Source organism: Sturnira hondurensis, unplaced genomic scaffold (assembly GCF_014824575.4).
Source record: "Sturnira hondurensis isolate 20B ecotype Veracruz unplaced genomic scaffold, ASM1482457v3 Scaffold0006437, whole genome shotgun sequence".
NCBI classification, from domain to species: Eukaryota; Metazoa; Chordata; class Mammalia; order Chiroptera; family Phyllostomidae; genus Sturnira; species Sturnira hondurensis.
This window is the reverse complement of record NW_028079068.1, coordinates 2,644,906-2,661,547: the sequence shown is the minus strand read 5'-3', so window position 1 is coordinate 2,661,547 and position 16,642 is coordinate 2,644,906. Positions and strand designations below refer to the sequence as shown.

The 16,642-nt window shown below is 38.2% G+C and overlaps 1 protein-coding gene across 2 annotated transcripts in view; it reads left to right on the top strand.

The window, feature by feature from the left end:
- The window catches only part of TRIM24 (tripartite motif containing 24), a 140,148-nt gene extending 124,755 nt beyond the window's left edge, over positions 1 to 15,393 (top strand). For both annotated transcript variants that reach the window (XM_037049120.1, XM_037049119.1), the window contains exons 11-19: positions 2,611 to 2,784; positions 5,811 to 5,946; positions 7,399 to 7,471; positions 8,506 to 8,674; positions 9,782 to 10,110; positions 10,827 to 10,959; positions 11,995 to 12,069; positions 13,429 to 13,578; positions 14,327 to 15,393. In XM_037049120.1, the coding sequence (XP_036905015.1) occupies positions 2,611 to 2,784; positions 5,811 to 5,946; positions 7,399 to 7,471; positions 8,506 to 8,674; positions 9,782 to 10,110; positions 10,827 to 10,959; positions 11,995 to 12,069; positions 13,429 to 13,578; positions 14,327 to 14,536 (1,449 nt within the window). In that variant the 3' untranslated portion in view covers positions 14,537 to 15,393. The remainder of the gene's footprint in view (positions 1 to 2,610; positions 2,785 to 5,810; positions 5,947 to 7,398; positions 7,472 to 8,505; positions 8,675 to 9,781; positions 10,111 to 10,826; positions 10,960 to 11,994; positions 12,070 to 13,428; positions 13,579 to 14,326) is intronic.
- The last annotated feature ends 1,249 nt before the right edge of the window (positions 15,394 to 16,642 follow it).

Sequence of the window (16,642 nt, the reverse complement as noted above, 5' to 3'; positions counted from 1 at the left end):
GTCTCACTGCTCACACCTCTGCTGGTTTATCTGCCTGCGAATGTGTGACCGCACTCAGCCTACCCTGCACCCTCACTGGGTCCGCGGTGCTACCCCAGCTGCCTGGGCGCCTAGGTTGCCTGGGTCACCTGCACACCTGCGTTGCCTGGGTTGGGGGATCCTTCCTGCCCGACCCTGCTCCGATACTGGCTCCACCCCTCTTACTGGTCCGGTTGAGCGGTTTGTTGTTGGACTTCCATATAGTTCAGTTTTTCTGTTCTTTGGCTACGTCTTTGTTTACTAAACCTTTGTTGTATTCAAACTTGGTCGTGGGAGAAGGCACAGTGTTTCCACCTATGCCTCCATCTTGGCAGAAGTCTTAATATTTATATTCTTAATGTCTTCAGTTAAAAATATATTCTAGGTATCGCATTATTTTTGAAAAAGTAAATGTTCTTTTGTTGCCTTGTCTTCTCTGAGAACTGTGTCAACAGTCCTTCCAGCTTAAGACTTGTGGATTGATTTCAATTTATTTCACTAGGACTGAAGTAAAGACCATGATACTACTTCCATAAATTTGTGATTCTCATTTCAACCAAATGATGTGAAAATTTTATTTCAGGTTACCCACTGCATGTGTGTAAAATTCATACCTATGTCTATTTCATCATTATTTATTTTCCTCATAGTTTTTCACCCTTCTAAATTTATTTTACATCTCATTCCCTCCAGCTGTAAAATAAGTGCTCTGTAAAGTTGCACTGACACTGAGTGCTACTGTGTGTGGAAACACCTAGCCCATTCTGTGTGCTCACAGTTTACTTTTCCTCTCCCCCGTTTATTATTTGTGATGGGTAGGCATACACTCTAAGAATGTCTCCTACATCAGAAATCTAAACATGAATGAATAAATGAACAAGCTAGGAGAAAATACAGTGGAGAATGGGTTTTAATCAGTAGGTTATTTTAACTAATTATAGTATACTTGTATGGTAGGGGAACTTTTTAGCTATTAAGGAAATGCAGTGATCTATGTCTGATAGGAGTCCTAAGTATATTATACGGGGGAAAACATGCTACCAAATTTTTGTGAGCTATTATCTCATTTTCATGTTTGTTTTAATCTCATGTGCATAGGAAAAAACTGGAAGGATATACATCAACTGTAACTGATTATTCTAGGGTGCTCAGCAGTCAGTGTGTGTGTGGTTTCTGACCCTTCATTTCCTGTGCATTACTTCTCCCCTCCACTGAGTCAGGGGCCCTTTAGTCTAAAGACACTGTTTTACCTGTTTTGGAGAATAGACTTCCAATCTTATCCTGTGTAGGTGGAGGAAGTCCTTATTATCCTGCAGTAGCTACAGGTAGAGTAGTAGGAAAGGAACATGAGATCAAATGCTTCTAATTCCCAGGCTCTTAAGGGCTCTGCTTCTGTTTTCCCCACTGCCAGCTTAGGTTCAGCTTTGTCAAATTAATTAATTAAGCTATTTGTCCATCTGGTCTCTAACTTCCAAAATGTGTTTTCCTGTCTGTTCATATTTTCTGTCTTTATGAAGCAGTGCCTTTTTAGAATTCCTTTTAACTATATTATTTTATCAGGTAAGAACAGAAGAAAATAAATGTTGTCATCCCTCCATCTTCACCTTGAAGTCGCTATACATGTGTTTATATTTCTTTTCAAAGTATATATAAGCTTTCTAAGGTTGGTACTGTAATTTTCTGATGTACAAGGTTTGTCCAGAAAGATGGTGAGACATGGCTATCCAGCCATGTGATTTGAAAAATAGAGGCATTTCTTGAAGAAGATACAGGAAACACTGTAAATAGGACAATGACACCTCAGTCCCCTTCAAAGTAGGCACCTTGGGACCTCACACAGTTCTCCCTATCATTATCATATTTTTTTGAATGTCATCAATGGTCTGAAATCTCCTCCCTTTCAAAGGTGATTTTAGTTTTGGGAAAAGCCAGAAGTCACAGGGTGCCAAATCTGGACAGTTGTGGGGCTGAGTCACCTGGGTGATTTGATGTTTCATCAAAAAACTCTGCAGGAGACGTGATGCATGAGCAGATGCATTGTGGTAATGAAGCTGCCTAGTCACCAGTTGCCCATAGCCGCGGCCTTCTGAATCATCTGAGTAGTTTCCACGGAGGAACGTTCAAGCTCAATGCAAAATTTGATGCAGATTCATTGCTCTGCTCACTCAGTCATTTTGAATGTGACAGCCACATGGTACACATTCTTACTCAATGTGTCTACTGCCCCCACTGAATCATACTCTGAAGTCATCACTGTTCACAAATGTGCCTTCCAGTCCACTCTTCTCGGCTGCCAGGTTACATCGGTGTTTTGTAAACCATTCTTGTTATATTAACAAAGGTTGGACTTTCTCTGGACAGGCCTCGTATATTAACTGTTGTCTTTTGGTAAAAATCAGTGCTTTATATTTTTGGACAGGATTAAACATAGTTATGTATACCTGTGCCCTCTCCTTTCCATTGGAATTACAACTGAATTCAAATAGCAGGCCATGTCTTCTACTTTGTTTGGTGTCTGGAACAGGGATTAGGGAGGCTGGTTGTGTTTGTTACGGGACTGCCGATGGACAGCCTTTCTTCTCTCCACCGCAGTGGCAGATCAGCAGCGGGCAGGCTCCCCCATCCACTGCCAGCAGCACGTCCTCTACTCCTTCCAGTCCCACCATCACGAGCGCAGCCGGATACGATGGAAAGGCTTTTGGCTCTCCTATGATTGATTTGAGCTCACCAGTGGGAGGTTCTTATAATCTCCCTTCTCTTCCAGATGTACGTATACATAAAATTTATGATAAGAATCTATTTCAAAAATTTCTTGTGAACTTGAATTTGGTAAAAGGCGGGCTTTTTGGATTATAGGTTGTGCGTGTGTTTTAGAAGTTATTTGTATCATTTAGAAATATTATAACAGCAGGAAAAATGAAAACATTATAGGCACTTGACCATACTACAGAATGTGTTCAGGGCATTGGAGTTGAAAGTGTTTGTAAATAGATTACTAGAGTGTTGGATTATGGGATCTCAAGTTGGGAGAGCAGGGGGGTGAGGACAAGAGAAAGAAGTGCTGGAAAGTTGAACTGGTGGGATGGGATATAAGAGTAACTGTAGCGAGGGAGGTTAGAAATAAAGACGTCAGAAGAGATGGAGAAATAAGAGACATGAAAACATTTTCTGTTGTGTCATACCAGTTAGACACAGAGGTTAGAAATAAAGACATCAGAAGAAATAAGAGAAATGAAAACATTTTCTGTTGTGTCATACCAGTGCGAAAGTACCTCTGATTTATATTTATTTTTTTTTAAAGATTTTATTTATTTATTTACCTTTAAAGGGGAAGGAGAGAGAGAGAGAGAAACATCAATGTATGGTTGCCTTTTGTGTGTCCCCTTCTGGGAGTTGGCCTGCAGGGAACTGGCCTGCAACCCAGGCATGTGCCCTGACTGGGAATCGAACCGCGATCCTCTGGTTTGCAGGCCCGTGCTCAATCCACTGAGCTACTCCAGCCAGGGCCGTCTGATTTATATTTAAATGAAATACATTTGCCCTCTAAATTCCAACTTTGTTAGTATGACTTTAAAAAAGAAATCTTTCTAAAGGCAGAAAATACAGTATCTTTGCACAGATCTCCATACATAAGTTGATGCTTGTTATACTTTTTTATTATCCTTCAAGGTTAGATAATCATACACACAAACATTAAAAACTTTAAGAAATATCATGTAAGATTGTGAAAGAATTTAAAATGTTCTTTATTTAGTTTTTTTAAGGTACTGAATCAACTAATATTTTCTAATAGTGGCATTATTAACCTTACCAGAGTTATTTCATATTTTAAATAATTGTTTACACTTTAACTGGGTAGAATACATGTATTTCTTACACATAGGTAAAACATAGGAAAACTTTTTGTCCCATTCTTACTTTAGCTTTTAGGATTAATCTACAGTATAAATAACTTTTCTTACATTGAGATCTATCAAATACAGTCATTTCAGTATTCATTTATTTTTTTTAAGATTTATTTAGTTTTAGAGAGGGGAAGGGAGAGAGAAAAAGCAGAAGAGAAACATCAAAGTGTGGTTGCCTCTCACATGTCCCCTACTCCCCAGTGCCTTGACAGGGCATTGAACCAGCAACCCGACCCCTTGGTTCCCAAGCCAGGCCTTTCAGTAATCTTTTATTCCCCAAAAAATACTCACCAAGGTATTGCTAAACGAATATTAAACATAAATGACCATGTGTGCTTCCCTACTTGCCCAAGGTGACTCAGTAAATTAAAATTGTCCTGCTCTTTTCCTCCGGAGTCCTCAGATACAAGTGACTCTTTGTTCACCAGCCTTTTCCAGCAAGATTCCTCATCTGAACCATAGAACAAGAAACTAATTCGAGTGGCTGTTTTCCCAGTCCCCCCCAGGATGGTTCGTAACTAGCGCCATTCGAGAAGTAAATTTGTTATATACAGTCTGGGCTCTAGGAATGTGAGACCTAATTCTCTTGTAGAATCCTGGTTGAGAAAGGCTGCAACCATGTTAGAGAATTTGGTTTTTATCGGCATGAAAAATATCTGCATCCAAAGTTTTAAAGTCTTATTCAATAGAAATTTCTTATTTTAACCTGGCAATCAATTAGAAAACAAGTGTTATTTGTATACCTGTTACAATAAAGCAAGAACCTGTGAGGGATCAGTTTTTCCTGCCAAACAGTAGTAGTGTACTTAGGTGATGTTCTGGAAATGTGTTACATGTGGACTGGCTTCATTTATCCAGGGCATACCAAAACCTCAGTTCTCAAGTGTGGGCTAGGGACACAGGTGTCTCTACAGTGCTTTCCACAAGGTCCTCCCTGTGTAAGGCCAGATTTTCTTCATATTCTTCAACCAAAACCACGCATCAAAACAGATTTGGTACTCTGGCTGGTGTGGCACAGGGGGTTAAGTGCCCGTCAGTGAACTGAAAGGTTGCCAGTTCAATTCCCAGTCAGTGCACATGCCTGGGTTGCAAGCCAGGTCCCTGGTTGGGGGGCTGTGCAAGAGGCAACCAACCACACATTGATGTTTCTCCCCATATCTTTCTCCCCACCTTCATTTATCTCTGGAAAATGAATAAACCTTTTAAAAAACATATTTAGTGCAAAAGCAGCCATAATAAATCCAACTGGCTGTTACTAAGCAAGATGCTACAGAGAGATGCAAAAATGTGTTCCCACCAAAGCTTTTTTTTTTTAAATTGGCTACTTTTTGTTATTTTTAAAGCATTAAAAATGTTTTTGCTTTAATTTTTATGGGTGTGAATGACCCACAATATTCCTTTGTCTTGGCTGATGATTTCTGAAGTAGTGTGTCCTAGTATACTCGCTAACATGGAACATTAAGAATGAAAACTTTTTAGGCCCTGGCTGGCGTGGCTCAGTGGATTGAGCATGGGCCTGTGAACCACAGGATCGCAGTTCGATTCCCAGTCAGGGCACATGCCTGGGTTGTAGGCCAGTTTCCGCCAGGGGACACACCAGAGGCAACCATACATTGATATTTCTCTCTCTCGCTCGCTCTCTCTCCTTTCCCCTCTAAAGATAAATAAATAAAACCTAAAAAAAAAAAAGAAAAAAAATGAAAACTTTTTTTAAGGATTTTTATGGAGAGAGTATGCATTAGAACTTCTCAAATATATTGGCATGTTTTATTGTTTGATAATAATGAAACTATTAAAGTTTTCTTATAAATTTAAAGTAGCTTTCAACTGGCGAAGTCTGGATACCGTGAAATAATTTCTTTCTTTCTTCTTTTTTTTTTTTTTAAGATTGACTGTTCAAGTACAATTATGCTGGACAATATTGTGAGGAAAGATAATAGTGTAGATCATGGCCAACCAAGACCACCCTCAAACAGAACCGTCCAGTCTCCAAATTCATCAGTGCCGTCTCCAGGCCTTGCAGGTAAAGTGGGCTGCTTTGGATTTTGTGTTATTCAAGTTTTTTTCTCAAGTTGTAACTTTTTTTTTGTTGTTGGATGGTTTAAAAGGATCCGAGTATTTGGCCCTATTTAAAATTAATGTATGGTACTTTCAAAATGGAAATCAAAGGTTAAACCTCTATACATTTTCAATTTCAACATCATTTATAGGCATTATGTACTCCCAGGAAGAAATTAGTATTATACTTTTCTCTCTTTGACAAGTTGAGTTGCATGTGGTGTGGTGTCTTTCAGGATGTAATTTGCCCAGGGTCATAATTTATCAGTGCCGGTCACTCTGTTGGTGGTTTGCTTGGTGTTTGTGTTTAAGGATTTTTAACGTATCTACTCCTTTCCTTCAAGAGGGAAACAGTCTAATACTACTCTCAGCAACTGTGTCAAAATAGGTGTCTAAGACCCAAATAAGGAAGGAGACTTTCCTAAGTCATTCACTAGTCACATAAACATAAGGCAGATTACACAGTTTAAAAGGAAATGGTTATTTAAAACACAGACTTAAAAATGAGAAGGAGATTACAGGCAAAAATAGAGCAAAGGCTGTTTAATTATATAACAAGTTAATTCAAATAAATAAGGGAAGTACTGAGGACATAAGCAGATAATTCCCTAAAAAGAAAATACCTATAGCCAGTCAGATGGCGCCGGTTTGGGGGGGTGGGGGGGGGCGCTGTTTAGTGGCACTACTAGTAGTCATTAAAAAAACAAACAAAACAAGATATAATTTCTAACTATGGAATCAGCAAAGATGTAAACAGTGAAAATACTTACTGATGAGAATGTGGTGTGTGAGACACTCTGCTGTGTAGCTGCAGAGAGTGCATGTTGACGAAACACTCCCGGAAACCACGTCGGCAGTGTGACTAAAGGTGACCTTTATTCAGTACTGACTCTGCCAGGCACTAGACAAAGAACCTTATATGCATGCCTGGCAGAATGCTTGCTTCAGTGTGGCTTTCCTTCCTAGACTGCTTTTGTATCAGCCCCTGCCACTTTGTATTGTGTTCTGTAGCTTTCACTGGCACTGGTGTCCTCTGAGACCCTGTTCTGGTTACTCTCACACAGGGAACATTCGTCAGGGTTAGGGAACATTTTTGATGGTTACACCCCTGGGTGGGAAGTTTGGAGAGATGCTAACTGCTGGGGGGCAGGGATGCTGCTAAACTTCCTACAGTGCGCAGATGGCCCTCCACAACAAAGAATGACCTGGCCCAAAATGTCGATTGTGTTGACTTTGAACAACCCTACTAGTCTACGGGGACTCAGACTGTGCTAGGAGTTGAGCAGCTACTTAGTGTTTTATATATTTTCATTGTGTGTTCCAGTTTCAAGGTAGTACTAAGTGAGCACATTCAATATGAATTAAATACATAATTGCTAATTCATTTTGTGAATGTGCATGATTTCCTTCTCTTCAGGACCTGTTACTATGACCAGTGTACACCCGCCGATACGCTCACCTAGTGCCTCCAGTGTTGGGAGCCGAGGAAGGTAAGCTGATTTTATTCTCCAGGTAGAAAGTCTCATTAAGTTTCTTTTGCCCCAGTGCTCAAATGCTTTGGTAGTCAGTATACTTGGAGCAATGTTTTTTAATTTTTGACTTTTAAATTTTAATGATTTAATAATTATTATATAGTATGTTAATTTAATAAATTAATGGTTTAGGTAAATTACAGTTTTATCTTTAAAGATGCAGATATTTGTGTGTATGTTGAAAATCATTTTCTTTTTATCATATAGCAAGGAGAAGCGGAGTAGAGTAACACACATTGAGCTATATGGGAAGACACACAAAAGCAAACTTAGGGAAAAGAAACAATTTTATCATAACAACTTCAATGTTCTCTCAATTTTCTAATGACCAAATGTTGATTTTGCTTTAAAGTAAATTTGCATTTGTTGAAATTCTATTTTAATTTACTGCTTGGCTTGTGATTCTTCATGCTTGCAAATTTCTCCCAGAGTGTGAACCCAGTTCTTATTTTTTCATCATATGGGAGCAGCATTTTCTGAAGAAAATTTCGATTCAATCCCACGGGAACAGTGGGTGTCTGTAAAAGTTTTTTGTCCCACTATGTTTTTTTTTAAATATTGGAACATCAATAAATTATGTCCCTGGTTAGTTGTCTTCTCACTGCTGAGCCTAGACTTCTGTTAACGTGAGCCTAGAGTTCTCTTTGTCACCGACTAGAGAAGGAAATGGTAAAGCCTAAAAAGAGATGCTAGTTCTAAGATACTAACTCTGGCTGCCCAATTTTAGAGCCTCGGAATATCGAAATTAGTTTTCTTTTAATTCAGGCATTATTTAATTTATTTAAGTATCTTCAGATGTATAGTGTAACTATTTAGATAGGCTGATGTGTAGGACATTTTTATATGTGAGAAAACTTGTATATAACAGTTGCATTTAAGTTATGTATCATTTATTAAAGATGTGGCATTATTCTGAAAGCTGTTATACTTTATTTTGAGATTCTTAAGGTAGCATTCTTAGATGTTTTTTTCTGTCTTTTTTATACTTAAAGCTCTGGCTCCTCCAGCAAACCAGCAGGAGCTGATTCTACACACAAAGTCCCAGTGGTGATGTTGGAGCCAATTCGAATAAAACAAGAAAACAGTGGACCACCTGAAAATTATGATTTTCCTGTTGTTATAGTGAAACAAGAATCAGACGAAGAATCTAGGCCTCAAAATGTAATTATTAATGATTGCAGTACTATTCCTCTTCAGGTGATAGGATAAGAAAAACTTTCACATAGCTCATAGGCAAAAAAAATCATTTTTAAAGCAGGAATAGTTGACTTACAAGTTGAAATATTTGAGGAAAGTCTCAGTAAATTAAAATAAAAAATAGATGGAAAACAGGGAGAAGAGTTTCAAAAATCATAGGTTCAAATGAGGAGGTTGGGCATTTGAAAGAGAACAGAGTAAAACACGTGGAAGGTAATTGCCACAGAATTAATATAAGGAAACTCCATGTAACTGAAAGACATGAACATCTGAACTGAAAGGACCTAACAAGTACCGAACATTAAGTGGAAAAGTTAACAATCATGTAAAGATCAAATAAACATTTTTTAGACATGCACACAATACCACAAAAAATTTAATTTCCATGTACTTGACCTCAGGAAGATATTCATCAAAATGGAGTAGACCAAGAAAGAGGAAAACATAAGAGCCCAGAAATGGAGTCTAACACAGAAGCGGGGCAAAGGAACGGGCAGTCTGCAGTCCGGCCGCTCCTCCAGGACGCGCCGTAGCAGGAGGACAGGAGACCGCACAGGGCGGAAGGGCAGGGCAGTGTTTGGACGGCGTTGAGAAGCGTTTTATAACACAGTTGGAGACTTGGTCATCGGAACGACTTAGCCCCAACATAAAATTCTTGTTCATCTTAAAGTTATTAATGGCTCTATGAATGATTTTTTAAAAATCTACACGAGACTTGTTTTGTATCTAGGTAAATTTGAATTAACAGTTCCAATAAAATATACTTACAGGTCATATGGCTTACTTTTACACTACCCACCTGTTCTCCCATTTCTTTAACCAGCAAAAAAAAGACCTATATTATCCACATCCCCTTACCAATGACATTCCATCTTAACAATGTTTTCCAGTAGAGGTCCATGGCTTCTGCACCGTTAGAGACTCTAATACAGTCAGCAGTAAATGAATTCTGTTCTCACGCATGTTCACAGACTCCTTTGAAGTAACCGGTGCTTGTGAGAGAGCCGTCTTTGGTCTAAAACTGCCGTGGTGCTAATAGAGAATGTATACGTTTGCTTCCTTCCATTGCAGACCAACTACCCAAGAAGCATACTCACCTCCCTGCTCTTGAATAGTAATCAGAGCTCTGCTTCTGAGGAGTCTGTGCTCAGGTCCGATGCCCCTGACAGCACAGGAGATCAACCAGGACTTCACCAGGAAAACGCCTCCAATGGGAAGTCTGAGTGGCTGGATGCCTCCCAAAAGTCACCCCTCCACGTTGGAGAGGCAAGGAAAGAGGACGACCCCAATGAGGACTGGTGTGCAGTTTGTCAGAACGGAGGGGAGCTCCTGTGCTGTGAGAAGTGCCCCAAAGTTTTCCACCTTTCTTGTCATGTGCCCACATTGGCAAATTTCCCAAGGTAAGATACCACTTGCTTCCCTTTCCCATGTTCTTTCACTGTCAACAATAACAGCAATAAACTTTTGACAATTAGTATAACATAAAACCTTTCCCATACCCTGCCTTCAATTCCTTGTGCTTCTCTCCAAAACCTAGTCTGTTTGGAAAAGAAAAATAATAAACTTTGAATGGTGACAAGGGGTTGCTGTGGATATCAGCGGTCCTTATACACCACGGCCGCAGTTGTGTCTTGCTTTGCAGACACTGACGTGTACAGATATCTCAAATTCTCACAGCGCCTTTGAGATGATGATGGCCCTTGAGTTAATCTCTCAGTTCTTCAAAGGCTATACTATGTAAAATTTAATTTCAAATGAAGTTGCAATAATAGTAGTAAGAGCATTTCATTTTCTTGAATCATTTGGGGCAAAACACCAGTTATGCATCACAGCAGCCATAGATTAATGTGTCTGTTTATTTAAGTGTTTGTTTTATATATGTATTTCTTACCTCCTTGGCTAGATTTGTGTCTACCATTCAGGCCCCTGTATTGCATTTCTACTGTTCAGCTCTCTTAGCGTGGTGCCATGTACGTAGTAGTTACATGGTAAATTCTCAGTGATTAAACTTCATGCCAGATAAATAGCCGTGTATCGTAGAGGGCATGGAAGAGGCAGGCAAGGGGTGTGGTGTAAAGTGATGCATTAAGAACTCAAAGACTTTATCCCCCGACAGTGGAGAGTGGATTTGCACTTTCTGCCGAGACTTATCTAAACCAGAAGTTGAATATGATTGTGATGCTCCCAGTCACAACTCGGAAAAAAGGAAAACTGAAGGCCTCGGTAAATTAGCACCAATAGATAAAAGGGTAAGTTTTCTAGCCTTTCCAACCTAGACTGTTAAGCAGGGGGGTTGTTGTTAGGTGCATTATTGTAATCCGGGTGTGCCGTTCATCAAAGAGACGTGTATTCAATCAAATTTTATGTCAGCTTTTTTCTTCAGTATGTATTTCCACAAAAACGTAAGAATCTTAAATAATATATTTAAAAGCAGGCTAACTTTTTTAGTTTAAAAAAAATCACATTACTACTTGTGTATGTAGTAGCATATTGTAGAAGCGTAAAGTACCTTACTTGAACAATTAGAATGTGTATCCTTTATGTGGCCTGGACTCTTAAATTTAGTCTGTCTTTAGTAAATTTCTGTTTTGTTTTATTTCTACTACAGATAGGTTTTCTTCCTCAGAATTTGTTGACAGATGAGTTTTTCCATTTACTTTTCCTGGAAATAATTCCATCCTTTCACCAGTGGTACTAGGTTTATGCCTCAAAATATTTAACTGCAATTAACACTTAGACCTACTGAATCAGCATTTTTGTATTAATAAAGAAGCTCCTTAGCTCAGTTGTTGAGTGGAAGAGTGAGTGTGGACGTTGACGTGCAACAGGGGGCCCAACTGTGCACTGCCAGCACTCGGGCGTTTATTGGGGTGAACCCATAAGCAGAGAAGTAGCAAAGTGCCATCAGAGAGAGAAAGGGGGCGGGGCTTAGGACTGGACCAACCAGGAAAGGGCTCTGCATTTGGATCTCTTCCTTTATTGGCTACTAATAATTCAGTACTCAAGTTGGAGAGAGAGCTGGGAATAATTTTTAAAGAGCTTCAAATGGGTTTCTAGCGACACTGTCTTTTGTTCCTGTCATTACAAGGACGGCTCTCATAGCACAGAAACCCCAGACTGACAAACAGCGCAGTTCAGTAAGTGATTGGAAAGGAGATAAAAATTCCAAGTATCAGTACTTTTCTTGTATTCATCTAGTTTTAATTTTTATTCAGGTATTTGAGACATACGACATTGCAATAAAAAATAAGTTGTGACTTCGTTTTATTTTCTTTTTTGCTTAGAAGTGTGAACGTCTACTTTTATTTCTTTATTGCCATGAAATGAGCCTGGCTTTTCAAGACCCAGTTCCTCTGACTGTAAGTATTAATGTCATTTTGTGCATTTTTACACAATGGAATGATTTTTCTGAAACTTGATTTATGAGAATCTAGTTTTTGTACCACTTTTCGGTAGTTAGCTTCTTGTGTCTGATTCAGTCTTAAAGCCTATTCATACATACTGAAAGCTTTGATCTGAAATACATTTTACTGTTAACAGATTGGCCCAAAACTTCTGTCCATTTCTCATACATTCTTCTCATCTCATGTATTTTACCTACTATTCTCTATAATGATTTGTATCAGTTGTCTCTCTCAGGAGATTTAGGCATATCTCCTAAACTCTTGCGGGGGGGAACTCCATTTGAGGTAAAGTCCCCCAGAATTCCCTGTACATATTTTAATTTTATGTGTCCAGACTTCAGATGTTAAGTAGACTTTTAACAGAGGAAGTTGTGTGTGTGTGTGCACATGAGTGTCCATCAATGACTTCAAAAAGGTTCATACTGAAAGTTCTATACAACTGTAATGCATAATCTTAGAGTGCTAAAAGTGCTACTCAAAATATGTTCTGTTCTCTGATATCCAGAATTTCTTTAAAAATTTAGTACTCTACAGTTTGATAACTTTTAAAAAGTTAATGCAAGGCTAGAAATGAAAATGAGCTTAGTAAACATATTCAGCTGATAAACAATGATCTTTCTTGAGACCATGTTTTAAGAAGTTGAGATAGGAAAAGGAAATAAATAAATACTTTCAGGGGAAGGAGTTTTTGTGCTTAAAAGAGGTAGGGCAAAAAAAAGTGAAAGAAAAGAGGGTTCTAACTAGTAAAAACTTTCTCCACTGAAAAATGTAACCTAGAACTTGGTGCTTTTTATGATCTTAGCTTATATTTGGTATTAATAACAACAGCAGTAGCAAAAAATAGCCCCCCTTTTCTTGATATATGTCATCTCATTCAGTGTTTACAAAAACTGTGAGGGCGGTAAGATTATTCCCGTTTGATATGTGAAGTTTGGTGAGGTAAGGAACTTTCCCAGGAGCATCCACTGAGTAGCCGAGCTGGGGTTCAAACCCAGGTTCAAACCCGGGTTCAAACCCCATTCACTCTACCGCACGCAGCAGCAACATGTCAGATCCTACTGGGAATAATAGTGTTTTTAACCATTGCTTTTTATTTAATAGTGAAGAAGAAAAGGGAAGTTTAGGAGGGAAACGTGGTGTTTTTAATTAAAAATAATTGGTGACAGTTTTTGAAAAAAGTGTAGGCATGTGTAAAAGTTGAGTTTCCTTGGCAATGACAAAACAGTCTGAGTTTTATGCTACTAGTTGCAGAATTCATTTGGGACCAGGTAGAGTTTAGTTATTTGCATTATAGTATCTCATTTATTTTGAAAGGTGCCTGATTATTACAAAATAATTAAAAATCCAATGGACTTGTCAACTATCAAGAAAAGACTACAAGAAGATAATTTCATGTACGCAAAGCCCGAAGACTTCGTAGCTGATTTTAGATTGATCTTTCAAAACTGTGCTGAATTCAATGAGGTGAGGTGGGAGACTAAGCAGTATTAAAGCAGCAGTATTGAAGCAAACACCTTATCAACAGGCAAGGAGATTAGTTGTGCTAGTGTAACTTCCAAAAGTTCAAGTGTGTCAGGGAATGACTTCATCCACATTTATATTCCAAGGTTTAGTATGTGGTGAGTGGAAATGCAAGATACAGAAAATATTTTTATCTAGCCTAGAAGAATTCTTTTTCATTCCCCTCTTTATTTCTTGGAATATAGCACTTCCATACTTTAGTCTTTTTCATGTTGATCTCGAACTATTAAGGATGTGGCCTAAATAGTTCTAATTTTAAAATTTTCTCATCTGTCAGTTTATCTAAATATCTGCCAGACTTCGAGCCTTTTGTTCACGGTTTGTTCTAGTGCCCGTTACTCATTCCAGAGTTCCACATTTCCTTTGTTCTAAAAGTACCTGTTATATAATGCTTCCAGTATGGCATCTTTTTTCTCTCTCTCTGGTAACCCAGGCCCACCACTGCCACGTCTTTATAGGATGATCCAGACGAGTCAAAGCCTTTTATTACCTTTTATCTGACTTTCTCTATATTTTGTTTAGCCCCAGGCTATCACTTACTTTATATCAGTGATGTTGCGTTTTTACAGAACAGTCCAGTAGCACTCCTAATCTCAAGTTGAAAGGGAGCAAACGTGAGAAATTTACGACTTTTAGTGACTGAAATGTTGGTGTTTGTTTTTTAATTCATATTTTTATTTTTATCCAACAGCCTGATTCAGAAGTAGCCAATGCTGGTATAAAACTTGAAAGCTATTTTGAAGAACTTCTAAAGAACCTTTATCCAGAAAAAAGGTTTCCTAAACTTGAATTCAGAAATGAGTCAGAAGATAATAAATTTAGTGATGACTCGGATGATGACTTTGTACAGCCCCGGAAGAAGCGCCTCAAAAGCATAGAGGAACGCCAGTTGCTTAAATAATAAGCAGCACCATTGGCGTGTGCTGATTTTTAGATACTTCTGTTTTCAAAAATTATTTTGTCAGTAATTTAACATCACTATAAAGAAGAGTTTGTGACCACTCTGATCTATAAGTTTTTGATGTTTACTAGACTTTACTTTTCTTAACAACCCACTTCTTTTAACCTTGTTATTAAGAAAGTAAGAAAAGGAAGGAGGAAGGAAGAACAAAGCATCAACAAAATAAAAGACATTGTTTCCGTTTCTGGATTTCAAAACTGTAATCTGGAACTGTAGCTACTAGAGAAAAGAAATAGATTTTGTATGAACTCTTAAGTTGAAATTTTAATGTGGTTTGGATGTGTGCATTAATCCATTTTTAGAAAAATACCACTTACCCATTAATTATGGCCCAACCGTGTTAGAGGTAGTGTCTTTAAGAGCAGTGCATAGTGGAGAACAGTTAGGCCGTAATTAATGCACATGGATGGGAGTGAGAGTTCTGTCCTAGGATGCCAGCGGGTGCAGCGATAAATAGATTAGATACTGCAGAGAAGGCACCTCATGTAAGATGGCAACTGTATTAAAGAAAAAGAAGGAAAACAAAAGTTTGATTTTTTTGTTTTTTTCTTGTCTGTAGAGGTGTTTGGTATAGCAGATTTCCAACGCCATTTTTCATACATCTCTTAATTGAACTTCTTCCACCACGGAAGTAAGTGAACGCATTTGGTTTTGCTGGATGTCTGTGTGGTTTTGCTGTTTGTTTGAACTGTGCAGGTGACCCTTTTATAACAAGACTCATTGTTTGCAGTATGGCCTTTAGTGGAATACTCAACATATGAAATACAGCTCTGTGCGGTATTTGGTGTGAGGATTTTTTTTTTTAAATATACCCTATTGGGCATTAAATGTATGTTCCCCTGAAAGGGACTGTTTTTTGTGGTTTTCATCTGTCTCTATAATTTGGACTGAAAATGTATTGTGGAATTTGGGAGCTGGCTGTTGGAGGGAATTATAGTGAAAATTGAATTTTCTCTGAAGCATCTATTTCCTATTTTTAAGAATTAGACCTTCAAATTGAATCTTTGATCTCAATTCTAAATTTCATTTTTATTCTCACAGAGATACAAAAGACGTCTTCTGAGGGCAAGCATGTTCTTAATGGGCCAGACCTCGCTAGTTAACTGACACTGGTTTATTCCTTGTTCAGGGTCAAAGAAGGAAACTAGATTAAGAAACTTGCTGTGCCATTTGCTGATCTAATGTTTGACAAAATATTTACATACGAATTTTTTTAGTTTGCCAGAGTAAACCTTTCTAAAACACTAATTGGCTAAGGGAATTTTTTCTGTTTGGGCTGATAGAATAAAAACATGGCTGACTTGAAAGAATGTTCTCTGTGGATGGTATCCTCCTCCACGAAGTAAACCTTAGAGGACTTGCTTTCATCCACGTGGCATTACTTCTTAAAACGGACAATGGGAAAATATTCTGTGGCTGATTCTCTGGGTTTTCAGATATTGCTAAAGATAAAGTGTGAAAAAATCCCTTACTCTAGTGATGGCGCCTCACTTTCTGTGTAGATTTAGGCCTTCTCTATAATGTAAATTATACATTGATGGTTAAAAGGGTCTTAGTCACTTTTTCACATTTGTGTTCAGGGTGACTGTTGTGATGGTGGTGTCATTTTGAGTATGCATTTGACATTTATTCTCTGAAGACTGAACACATTTTGATAATAGTGCATATGCCATTTAATTGTCTTATTTTGCTCCAGCATTTATATCACACCAGCTGTTGGGCTTTTAGTAATAAGTTCGTTGGTGTCTTAGAATACTGTTCCTCTGACGGTTTGTTCTTCTGAGTTAAAACAGGACAACACAGATAAATTTTGATAAGGACCATGGAGGGAAGTGGTACTAAAGAGAAAAAATACGTAATTTTCTAAAAGCATTCGAGCCAGAATTTCTAACTAATGTCCCCAAAACTTTCACTGATATATTCAGTGCTATATTAATCTTTTTTAAAAATTGATTTTAGAGAGAGGGGGAAAGAGAAAAATCAACTTGTTCCACTTATTTGTGGATTCATTGGTTGCTTCTTGTATGTGCCCTGGCCAGGGATTGA